At 43.4% G+C, this 12,992-nt stretch overlaps 1 protein-coding gene across 4 annotated transcripts in view; it reads right to left on the minus strand.

Moving 5' to 3' along the window:
- ptprub (protein tyrosine phosphatase receptor type Ub) overlaps positions 1–12,992 on the minus strand; it is a 175,054-nt gene that overhangs the window by 17,419 nt on the left and 144,643 nt on the right. For 2 of the 4 annotated variants that reach the window (XM_037075200.1, XM_037075198.1), the window contains 5 exons: positions 9,121–9,193; positions 8,920–8,996; positions 4,503–4,520; positions 2,946–2,982; positions 1,942–2,039 (listed from right to left, as the gene is read on the minus strand). In XM_037075200.1, the coding sequence (XP_036931095.1) occupies positions 1,942–2,039; positions 2,946–2,982; positions 4,503–4,520; positions 8,920–8,996; positions 9,121–9,193 (303 nt within the window). The remainder of the gene's footprint in view (positions 1–1,941; positions 2,040–2,945; positions 2,983–4,502; positions 4,521–8,919; positions 8,997–9,120; positions 9,194–12,992) is intronic. The other 2 variants (XM_037075201.1, XM_037075199.1) reach the window with 1 other exon arrangement.

Below are 12,992 nucleotides of genomic sequence, written 5' to 3' on the forward strand. Positions count from 1 at the left end.
GATCACATAATGGTGGGAAGCATAATGAACGGGAGGGCAGCAATCTTTTTCACCAACAACAGGCACAAAGGAGATTTTTTTTTTTTATTTATTTTTTTAAATTTAATGGGGGTGTTATTTGGAATCAGCCACACCGACCGGTCCTCGTTTGCTGAGTGTTCCCAGAATTGTTAGATGGAGAACCAAATTGGTTGCTGAGCTGCTGCTAGAAAAATGGTGTCATTTTAACCATCCACTGAGGTAATACATTTCTCCTGCCTGGATGGAGAAGGATGGGGTGCTCAGAGCAGAATTCATATACTACGGGTATTTATGTGAGGTGGAAAATAACAGTACTACAGTGTGGCCATTAAACCAGTGTAGTCATGCAGCGTCTATACGAGGACAGAAGTCATAGATATGTGGCTCCGGAGACATTTTTATGCATCGCAGGTATTTTATAGAACATTTTACGGACTCTATAATCATTACAGTCAAGATGTGAATTTCTATAAAACACCGTCGCAATTTTCATGATGTTTTTCAAAACAGGCAAATCGGAGATAATCTGAGTAACAATCCCTTAAAATGCATGTATTTCATGACTTTGTGTGAACTCGCAGTTGTTGTTTTTTATATTCAGATGCCATCCAGAGAATACTGTTATAGAAGGGTAAAGGAGTAGTTTCACATTTTGGGAAATTATTTGGAAACAGAGGGAAAATACTAGCCTGGCTATGTCCAGACAGAACCATGTCCACTGAGCAGCACCTCTAACTAACTTGCTAACATGTTCTAGCTTGTATGTTTTATCTCAGAACAGGTTTTATTACTGTGTCTCTGCACAAAGCTAGCTGTTTCCAGCCTTTGCATTAAGCTAACAGACTGCCTGCTGAAGCTTCTAGAGGCTGTTCATACCTGGTACAGACAATATTCACACGGTGGCCATTTTCCCCCTGACATCATGCTCAGGGTGGGAAGCTCAAATGTTTGGATAATATTATGCTACTGTGTTCCAGGTTGCAAGCTGTACAAAGATCGAGAATCTGAATTTGTTTTTAGCATGTTGCCACTTCGCGATAGATCAGCAACTGCATAAGCAATGGGTGCTGACAATCAGGAAGGTCATCAGCCATAATTTGAGGTAAAACTACTTATTTGATAGTCCGTTAGCTTACGTTAGCATTCGGCCACTTACTAGCGAACATTACAGTTTGATAACATCCTGTGTGTCACGACAACATTATTCTAGAGTTAAGCATTTCCTGTCTTATCCTGTTACGTGTGTCAAACAGTAACATTATTTCGGAAGCCGCTGAATGCTAACATTAGCTGTTGTCTAATGGGAGCCAGTAGGTTGTCAAATATGTTCTTTTACCATGGAATAATGGCCCATGGATGCATTAAGGATGCACTGAGATCCAGTCTCTCAGACCACGTTAAGGGTTGGACTTAGCATATGACCACATTTAGCAGTGTGTACACAGATGTGTGGCCGCCCACTTAAATGACCTCATCGACAAAAGTGGAAGAAGATGAAGAAGAATAATGAGGAAGAAGGCAGAACAACATATGTTTTCCCATACACCCGAAAACATGCCATCTGATTTCCATTTGGTTCACAATGCAAGTCATGTGTTTGACCTGCCAGTGTAAGCAGCGGGCGATATCGATCTCCTACTCTAACTTTCAGCAATGTGCCAACATGTTGAACTACTCCTTTAATGTTGCAGTCAGGGTCTCCAGTGCAAAATAGCTTGTGATTTGTTGTGTCACATAAATGCAGGACAGCTTCACCACAATGAGCAGCGTTTAGGCTGCTGTATGTATGCACAGCAAGGCCCTCTGAGGTCCATACTTATCACACACATAAAAGCCTGTTCCCTTGTGGTGATTGTGGGGTGTTTCTGTTTCTGAGCACTGGGTGATGAAGGGGGGGGGGGGGGGGGGCATGTCAATTACCCTGCCGACCTCCACCAGCTTGGTGATCATGACGATGCTGAAACAATTTTCCTGCCACACCATCCTCCAAAAATCATACAGAGTCTCCTGCTTGGGTCCTGGTGGGAAGAAATAACAGAGATAGAGACATAACAACGGCACAATCACAGCCTGACCCTTGATAATAGTGTTTTTGCTGTGAACTCTTGTGTTATTGTGACCTAAATGTCCTTCCTCAGACTGCTCAAGGTTCGCCAATAAAGTTTTTGGGAATTCCAGGCAGGAGGAGGAAGGGGTGACGGGTGACAAAAACAACAGCAACAGCTGATGACGATGAAAGCCGGGTGGACCATCAGTCACTCATTGTCATCCAAGGAGGAGACGACTTTAAAACGACGATCACGTAGGGAAGAAATGCTCAGAGAGACAAAAACACTGCTGACATTCTTTTTTTTTTTCTTTTCTTGCAAGTTTCATCTTAGTGTCTCTCTAACAGAGGGGTGGGGGTGGGGGGGGGTGCAAAATAAGCCCACAAGCAGACCTTGAGTGACTTTGTGATGGGCGCACCCCAAAAAACCGACACTCCTCGTGGGGTTTAGACGTAGCGGAGGGAGATTCTGAACTCTGGCACACGCAGAGTCCAACTGTCCATCAGGCGGCAACTTTGTATTAAAGCGCCGGAGAGTAAAGTAGGGGGTCTCTATCCAACAAAGAGCAAACCGGTGCACGTGTCACCAGGGATAAAGAGCTATAATTAGAGCGCTTAATCATTACCCTCTTCCAAAGATTAATTTGGTGACATCACTAGCACAGCCTTCACGGGTTGGTAGTTGTGCAATCACCTTGCTGGATTCTACCGGAGAGATGGTTTTGGCGAGGGACTGTACATGAGTAGGCTCATTGGCTGGATCATCTTCAATTTATTACACCGCCACGAATGATACTCACACACACACACACACACACACACACACACACACACACACACACACACACAAACACTATAGCCTTGCTGGGACACTCACCCTGAGTGGCGATGAAGTGGTTGGATCGATGGTAGCCCTGAAAGAGAGAAGAGGAATGACATGCTGAGTAAGCCATCTGCGCCTCAGGCACAGCTGTACAGGAGGGTGTCTCTCGGTCTCACCCTTTTCCTCCCTCTTTTCGTCTCTACAGTTCTGCTCTCCCACTGACCCACTCTCTGCAACTGTGAATCACATTTCCTGTATAATTTTCCAGTGCTGGCTGACCTACTGCAGTCCTCTCCGCCCTCCAGAGAGTCTGGAGCAGTCGAGGCGCCACGCGGTAAACACCGTGTTAAGACAAACTGCTGATAAATCTCTAGAAAAGTGAGTCGTACAGTGAGTTGGACTAGCTGACTGAACAGTGACTGAATCCCGGTGACAGTTTGACAAGCTGCTGTACCATACAAACAAATCAGTTTTCTCTCAAGATGCAATACGTACTCTGCTCCACTCAAGTCAAATGAGCGGAAGAATCTCTCACACAGGCTTTCACATAAACGCATGATAGCATCACTTACATAAACAGCTTGCAAGGCAGACTCTGACGTGTACAGTGAGATATACTGAGATCCTTCATATCAAAGGAGGTGGCAGCCTTTGATATAGATGACAGACATTTTCCCATGGTGGGCATGAGGTGAATATGAATGAACGATGAGAAGCCTTGAGGGGAAACGGACATGACAAAGACCACCTGAGGGACTTTTAAAAGCATGAACACTTTAAGGAAAAGCAAACTGTTCAAAGGAAGTCCTCCTAAAAATAAGCACTGCTTGTCTACCCTCTTCGGGGCGAAGGTGGCACCTGATTCCGAGACACAGCCCTTTTGAAAACATCCCCACGTGGATGTTGTGGCTAACGGTTTGCTGTCATGTTTTTTTTTGGAAGAGCAGCTGAGAGGGAACACTGACGCCCCAATTACCTCTCGTGACTGCGTGAAGCGGAGAAGGCAGGTCAGGAATCTGAATAATAAACGCCCAAGCCCACCGGCTCTCATCAAATCAGCATGATGGAGCAAATCCACCTTGATAACAGTTTATTTTTCAAAAATCTTTTTGCAGAAGGCACCTTACAAATGTGTTCGAGTCTGTCCACGTTGCATCCAGTCAGATATTTTGGGGACATGTTTGAAATGGTGATGGATGACCAGTGCTGTGCTGCCCTGCTATCCACAATTCCTCTGGCCCCTCGCAGAACACTATCAGCATGACTGTTACCTCTCTTCTACTTAAGACGGTCACCATAGCAACAAAACTTCCTGAGTCTTGGCCACTTATGAGAACTAACAAAGGCGGCAGGGTCCTCTATCCGGGAGAGGACACATCTCCTTGTGTTCATTTGAAATCATTAGCTAAAAGGGCATGTTTTTTCAGTTTCCTTTTTCTTTTTCTTCTTTTTTTCACATGTAAACAAACCTGAAACAGACTGACCTTTGAGCATTTGTGGATAGAGGATAGTGGATAAAGAGAACAGGGAAGGGGTAATAGAAGAAGGGGGGAAAAAAAGAGTAAAAAATAGAGCGATGGCAGGCAGAAGAACGAGCAGTGAAGTACTTACTTCCCTGTTAATCCGAATCTACAGGGTCCAAGGTCGAGGTAGTGGGGAGGGGAGTAGAAAAAGAAGACATATAGGCTAGTTAATGAGAGAAGCGTCTGGTAAGTAGGAGTTATGGTCACAGACAGGTGGGAAGAGGTGTGTGTGTCCGTGTGTGCGTGTGTGTGTGTGTGTGTGTGTGTGCATTATGTAAGTACAGCAGGACCTGAGCACCCAGTTCTGAAGGGAATTTAAGACCAAAGTCCATTGTGTTTCCATTTACTCTAATCTATCGGTTTTGGGTTTTTCAAGTGAACACACTTCCTCCTAACGGTTAAATTGGCGTTAGGGATTTTCTATTCAAAGAAAGTAGAGTGGAGAGAAACCCGCCGCTGTTCACACATTATGCTGCTAATTGGAAAAACTAGGCTGTCTCAGTGTTTTAAGAAAGGTGGCTATAATCTTTGCATTTCGTTGCATGTTGCACTGCTGCAGCGTAGGAGGGACACGCCGCATGACCACAGCTTATTTTAGCGTCTGTGACAAGCATCGTTCAAAGAAGAATAACAGTGTAATGTAGGTGCTTGTTCTTTAGGTTTCTAATATCAACACAGTACTCCAGCAATTTAGATCTCCAGAACCAATCAAAATGTTTGTTAACAATAACTTTCCAAGTAGGAAACCCCTGCCTCACGTAGCTTACATATAACTTAACAACATTTGCCTTCTCACAATGTTATTTCCTGGAGTCTCGTTCATCTAAAATGCATGTTTGATGCCTGCATAGCTCATAGATAACAACACTTTTTACTGGTTGGGCCGCAGACTTAGTGACAGTGATGGATGACTTAAAATGGCTGGCTTCTCTTATTCTCATTATTGATTTACTGTATATGAGAAGTGCATGTAATGGAAAAATACCTGTAAAATATTATACTGAAGCATATCATGCACAACTCACGAGGGGGCAGAGGGGTGGTAGGCAATTGTATCAAGATGGCCGTGGCCCCCTTGCCCCCCGTTTTTTATTTATAATGTTACAGTTAAAGTCAAAAGATATGTGTGCTGTTATCACACGTCTCTGCAATGTGAATCACACAGCAGTTATCTATCCAGAAGTGAAGGCTGTTGTTAGCACAATGCCAAACATTCAGTCTATCCCACTATCTTATGATGAACAGATAAAAAAGGATTAAATCTTTTTTATTGCACGCACTCTTTGTCCGTCTTCCTCCACGAAAACCTACCACCTACATCCCCCAGCATGCAACTTGATTGTGTGGTTGATGCTTAAAGCATAAATGTTGCCAAAATGGTCGGGTCAAACTCATTTTCAACACAACATGAAACTTTGCTCGTAGTATCACCAGGGTCTCGAGAACGTTTTTGAACAGCTCACGTAAGCAGTAGCTTGTTCCACTAGCCACTGTCCTGCCAGCCGAGAAGTATCCATTTCCGAATGTGACGTAACCTGGAGGCGAGTTAAGGTGGACTGCTACTGTTTTCTGGCAACAACGCAACACAATATCTTACGTGACTTTTTCGGCTTCTGATTTTAGTATCGTTCCTTACATGAGGCTCCTTTTTCAACTTCAAGGTCAATATTGTTTTTCACTAACGACAAAACAACAAATTACCCATGTATTTATATGGAACTAAGCTTTAGGAGTGGTCCACCTTAACTTTCCTCCATATTATGATACTTCTCCACTGGCAGGATGGCAGCTAGCGAAACAAGCAGCTGCTAATGTGAGTTGTTCAAAAACTTTTTTTTTGGTAAACTCTGTGTACACAATCAATGTTCTCAATGCTCGTGTTCAAGTGTAGAGACCCTGGTGATACTACAAGCAAAGTTTCATGCTGTGTCCCACTGAAAATGAGAATTGAAAACGAAAATACGGTAAATCTTAAAAAGTGCTTCTTTCGCAGTAATTGTGCTGTTACACAAAGTTTTGGCTCAGGTACATTCACAAAAAAAGCATAGGTTGCATTTTGGCAAGAGTTTCACTTTAAGGTGTGTTATGCTAGTGGCGGCCAATGTAGCGGGAGCCCCAAGAAGCTTACATGAGGAGTGGTATTCAGATGTCTGGTAAGCTCATTGCTGGCTTCGTTAACCTGGATACACCTGGATGCAGGTTACTAGTACTAATTACTAAGCAAAGTTCAAATTTAAGGTAAATGAGTTATTAATTCATCTAGATATATGGATTCAAATTTGAAAGAGCAAAAGTCTGACTAGTGCGTTCAAATACATGCCACCCACAATAAAAGAGAGATACAGAGCTCTTTAATCTAAGCTATAAAAATGTTCTCACTATACCAGGAACCCGTGTATCATCATGTGTGCATCGATAAAGTTACGAAGTTGATTGAGAAAAGAGTTCAGGACCTTTAAAGTAAGAAACAAAGTGAAATGCTACTTTTATGTACATTAGGCACATCGAGACAAAACTAATGAACAGTGTGTGTCTTTGTGTGTGTGTACATGTGCATGTGGGACGAAACTGACAGAATAGCGACACATGGAAGTCCATTTAGAGTAATATGCCACAACCACAGGTCAAGAACGCCATCATTTCTAACACTCAATATAAGTGGGTACTTTTGCTGAAAACATGCTCCGTGCTGTGGAGCCGTGACCCTTCACCTTTCAGCTTTTACAGTCTCAGATATGTGACATATGGGTTTAGAGCTGCCGGTGGGAAGAATACACATGGAAGAGTCCATTGTTGATCAAAAGCGTTTTTTTTTTTTTTTCTCTGACTGATGTCTCCTTTGCCATCTCTTGTCTGCGTGCGTTTGGATGGTGTCCACCCTCACTCCTCGTCTTCTGCCTTTGAATGTCCGTGTGTGCGTGCTTGATTGAGTGGCCATTCTACTACACCTGTCCGCCGAAGCAGATCAGATGTAAACTGGCAGCAGCCGTGGCGCAGTGGACTGATCTTGCAGCAGGAGCAGTAACGTACGCGACGTTGTCAAACGTACGCAAAGGGTCTGCACCTCTTCAGGTGTCACGCGCACTCATGCATCAAGTGACAGAGAAAGACGAGGCGGAGAGATCGCCGCTTCACACCTCTGCTTTGAAAGCGCAGAAAATGTTTCAGAGGAGAGGAAAAAACTTTTCCATTTAACCTCGGGTGAAATAATCACAGGCTGTCCAAAATATGCTCTGCTGTTGCTAAATAGTTACTATTCACCTCACTAGGTCGGCCTTGTCACGGAGTAACATCACTGACGCTGACACTGTAGTGGCTGCTGAGTGGTGTTTTCCCTCTAATGCTTGCACCTCTGTGCCCTAAACACTAATGGAGACCCTCACAGTAACTACAGTCCTAGCAGCGGGCCATGTTTTTAATGCCCTCTTGTTGTAATGAACTCTCTAAAAGCATCTCACCACTGCCCGTTCTCTACAGAGAAATAAAAGAGCGGAAAAAGGACCTACAGTGTCCAGCATTTCTGATGAGACAATTGGGCGTAAAGGAGAAAACCGCCTAAACTAAGGTCAACTTAAGGTCCTAGTAATTCTCTCTCGCTAAAAAATGGTATCTCTATTTAGTATTAAGTATATTGTCAACATATTGTTTATGAAGTGGACCTTTCGACCTGTTATTGGCCTTGAGAAGGACTGGGAGTATCAGCTCGCCTCAACCTCTCACAGCGTGCCGTATTTACTTTACAGTGGAGAGACGTGCAAAATAAATCTTGTGAGATACAGACATATCAGATTGCCAGACTTCCCTTGACATAACTCAAATGAATAGCAACAACTGAGGACGGAGACAGCAAACTCACAGGGGAGCCAAAATACAAGCTTCTATCAACAGCATATCTGGTAGTAAAACCATATTTTACTTTTACTCTGGTTTGATTTCTTTTGGCTAATAACTCCACTGCTGCAGGCTAAATATGCACAGCCTCCTGTAGTTTTAATGGATGGGAACACGTATGAATGGGACCGTGCGAGACACATTAGCAACATATACATGTATTTTGTATGATCAGTGAGAATGTTACTGTGACGCTGCATGTGTGGCAGACAGTTTGTGGGTGAACAGTGGAAAGGATCATCCCCCGCCCCGAGCCCATCCGGAGATTGGATAACATCAATCATGTCTATTTAATTTAGGGGGATTTGTGGCATCTTACAGAAAGGTTCGTCTCCCCTGCAAGGCATTAAAATGCAATCATTCCACTCTGTTTTAATAAAAGTGATAGCATACTAGGTCTGGGTCAGGGATTCAGTGCAGCAACTGACAACCATGGCATCTGGCAGTAAACCAATAGGAAGAGTGTTTGATTGGATGAAAGCCTCCAGGTGAAAGTGGGCCAGCAGACTGGTGAGCTTACAGGAATGAGAGAGATGGACTGTGGCTTTGCAGGGTGTGAGTCACTATTTGTAGCCCATGTCGAACAGAGGCAGAAAACACAGGATTAGACTTACATCGATGTAGTTAGCGTTAATGTAGTCTGAGTTGGGGTCTCCCAGGAGAGGGTGGAGCTTGACTCTGTGGCGGTCGTCTGAAAGGGAGCAGGAATAAAAGAGCAAAGGAATGTTGACAACGTGCCATTTTCCACAATATTTCCTGTAGTGTGTGTGTTTTTTTCTTTTTCAAACTGGATGGAATGAGTTGTGACAACTTACATCCCAGCAAGGTGTCGTGCCTCCCTTTGGTCTTGTCCTTCTTCTTTGTGCAGTCCCAGCCGTCAAAGAAGCTCTGCAGAGATCAAGAGACAATTGTTGCAGTTTCCAGAAACTGGGCCTCTCGAAATTAACCATTGGAATACCCAAGATAAACACAAATCAAAGCTTCAACAAAGCTTTTGTTTTATGTGTGATGAGGACAATTGTGTTTCACGGCTCCGTCTCTCACATCTCTGAAGCACAGCCAAGGAAATTAAGAGCTATTGTGTGCCACAGAAAGGTTTTTTTTTTTTATTTATGCTGCTATGTTATTAAACAAAACAGCACCATGACTATCATATGCTGTTTGTCTGACCCCAGAGCCCTCGTGAGTCATGGGCCGCCAGTTCCAGACAATTTTTCTAAAAAACCTTCTGTGCCATAAACCCAGAACCCTGTGGCTACATTCCTAATAGGTTGAAATTTCAGTGCGCACCATCCATGAGAGCACAAAATGATGAAACATAAATCCATCAAGATAATCGGTGAATTAAATGTGATCACAGCAGAGGCTCAATTGGCGTTACATAACGTTGACCATTGACCAAACAGCTATTATCCAATAATAGCTTAGCAACCATAACCAGATGGGCAGATCTGTCAAACTGTGTACAAGGTGTTGTACATGGTCCTGTAGTCGGGAGCAAATACTCATTGTTTAAATGAATAGAAGTGAGGTGTCTTTTTTCTAATCGTGAACAAAAGCCGAGAGAGCAGATAATGTAGTGAGTGCATTAAACGGTGCGAATGACTAATGGGTAGAGAAGTGGATGCTGGTTGTGGATGTAATCAGAGTCCAGGCTGCAGAAGCAGCTCTGTCCCGGCCTCTGTTGGATTTGGAAGAGTTCACACTCCAGCGGCTTCAGCATTTGCCAGACTTTTGGGTTAGTCCTCATCTTTTAATGAAAAGAAATTCAGTTATTGTTCTTATAATAATCAGACTACCTAACTTTACAAGATCCCAAGAACAATGCTGTCACTTTATTTCTTTGTCTCCTACATCTTCAACTGGTCAGGATGCTAACTCTTTGCCTGGGACATGCAGCTTTAGCCTCATTATTTTAACACAATGTAGCCATCAGCATATTAATACATTTTTAATTTAATTGGAGTTTCTGTAGGAGACATTAAAAAGTTAGCCCGAGATACAACCAACTCCTGGAGCTGGATGTTAGCTTAAAGCTGCAAAAAGGGCTCTTTTCATATCTCTTCTGTTAATTCTGGCCAAGAGCGGGACATTTGTGGCTATGTAAGATTATAATGTCATTTGTGGCATACTTTACCACCAGACCAGAGAGCAGCTTCTTTCCACAGGATGTCAGAACTTCAAGTCATCCCCAGGACTCCACAATCAAAAAATAAATAAATAAATAAAAATAATAATGTCACAACTTTTCCGACCCCGTGAATAAAACCCAAGAATAACAAGACGCTCTTGGAGAATACCTATAATAACTATGCAGAAATAGCCAATCTTCTCGCTGATGGTCTGATTCGCAAGTCATCAGAATTGAAATGAGGCTGTTTCATAACCAGTCTAAAGTTCTTCATAGTACGTTTAACAATGGAGTTGAAGACACTTACCAACAATTAGTAATTTCTTTTATTTTTCTATGCATTGTGTTTGTACGTCAATAAATTCAAATTCACCAATGACAGTCGTATTGTCTATCATATAAATGTATCACAGACGCATCATAAAAAATGTATGAACCTCCAGTCGTCAAACTGTAATGTTATCATTGCAAATTGTGCTGTGTAAGAAAAAAAGCACAAAAAAATGCTCTGCTCTTGTGTTAGGTATGAACTGAGATGAAATAATGTTGTCGTTACACTAACTACGCTATGGTGAGATGCCTTGCAGCTAGCGTGAAGGCTGAGAGGAGCTGTCTACAGCCCGCTCGCTGGATGGCTGCTCAGCCGCATTGCAACGCATCACACTCATCCACACATCTCCTCATTCCCTATGATCCACCTGTCTGCATGGATGCACTGGAGAGTGCTTACTCTCACACGTCGTTATAAGCCACTTTAAAGCGTCCACTGCAGGGCCAAATTAAGTCTGCAAACAGCCCCTTCAGATCCATGACACTCACATCCATACCAGTCTGCCCCCCTGTGGTTTTCAGCCACTGGGGGAATTTGGTGAAAACTCTGCCCAAGTCTGCATGCTGAGCAGGGGATTACAACGCAGTTCCCCCCACAGAGAGCCAAGAACCAGCCAAATCCTGCCTGGGATTACACCCTCCTTCGCAATTTTTCCCCCCTCATTCCATGTGCGCTTTCTCAAGGTCCGACTCTCTCTGAATCCCTTGTTCTCTTCATCTCCTTCCACCTGTCTTTATCATTCCTCTCCCCGTCCACCTCTTGATTCTTGTTCTTCCTCCATCGTTTATATTTCTGACACAAGACCTCTCTCTATGAGCAGGGACAGGAAAAAAAATCACAGAAAGAAAAACTGAGACAGAGCAGCAGAGTACTGACGTGGAGAATAGGGAACAACACAGACCCATGGGAGGACTGATTAGAAAGCTTCATTGGCAGAGGTGGTTCAGCGGATCATATAAAATGAGTCAAATGAGATGAAGGAAACATTCTTGAAGCATTGACACTAAAACACACCAGATTTCATTATGCGCATTGTTTGTTTCCCATCAGTAACGAGGCAACAGTGGACACACGGCGCTCAGCAATGTCCTGTTCAGGATCACTCAATAGCTGTGACGCCACCTCGCTCTGACCTGCTCCCTCCCTAATAATCTCTAAAAATGCCGAAAACAGTGATGAGATTCGTAATCCCACCACATTCAGTCAAAATCCAATCAGGGATGTCAGAGACAAACATAAATTTAGTGAGAATTTAATGGGATATTCTGGTCAAAATAATGAATAAACAAGAAGCCCCGATTCACGTAACCAAAAAGGTAGCATGAGGCAACTGTTGTTTTTTAGCCACTGCTGCAACCAAACTTTGAATCCATCATCCTCGCTAACCTCAGCCTGGAGGTACAAAGCAGTACAACGAAAGTTTGGTGGTCTCCAGCAAAGCTCTGCGGTTGTTTACTCGTAAGTTTCTGCAGTGGGAATATGACTGTAGTGACAGCAGCTGCCACACATACAAGCCCCTTTACAACTCGCTGTAAATTCTTGATCAGTGTTTTTACAGAACGCGGGTATTCTTCGGGGAAATAAAAACCCATACCTGCCAGGGGAGTGTAATATGATACTCCTCATCATTTTCCTTCATAATGGAGAGAGACACTCCATCAAAACACATACTCCAGCACAGGGAGGAAAAAATATAACAAAGAGGCGCGTATTGATTTTTTGAGTGGAGTGTGTTTTGCCCGTGAGGGACAGTTTAATGAGTCTACAAGCACAGTTCCAGAAAGGGGGGAACCGTGAACCAGAGACAAAAAGATGTTTTCTCTTTTTCATGAATGCCAAAGGCTGAGGGTGACCAGGATGGACCTCTCCCCGGGGTGTGATCTCAACTCTCGGCCACAATCATTCCACTGGGGGAGAGGTATTCAGAGATTTGGGCCCTTTCATTATGTGCCCTGAAACCTACAAGCAGAGACACCAGCCACAGCAACAACAAAAGAGGGAGGTGCAATGTTCTGGAAAACAAACATGTTTGTCCGAGAAGTTCAACTCAGGACTAAAATCCTGCAAAAACAAACTCAAAGTTAAGCAATTATTCACCTCCTGTCACCTACGCAAACAGCCACAAACAGCAGTGGTGGCGCGGGCAGATAGTAATCATAGTTTTTAGAGTTTAGTGTAAACCCACCGTGACATCACCCATTATTTGGAAATTACTATTTAAAAGC

Source organism: Acanthopagrus latus, chromosome 17 (genome assembly GCF_904848185.1).
Source record: "Acanthopagrus latus isolate v.2019 chromosome 17, fAcaLat1.1, whole genome shotgun sequence".
NCBI lineage: Eukaryota > Metazoa > Chordata > Actinopteri > Spariformes > Sparidae > Acanthopagrus > Acanthopagrus latus.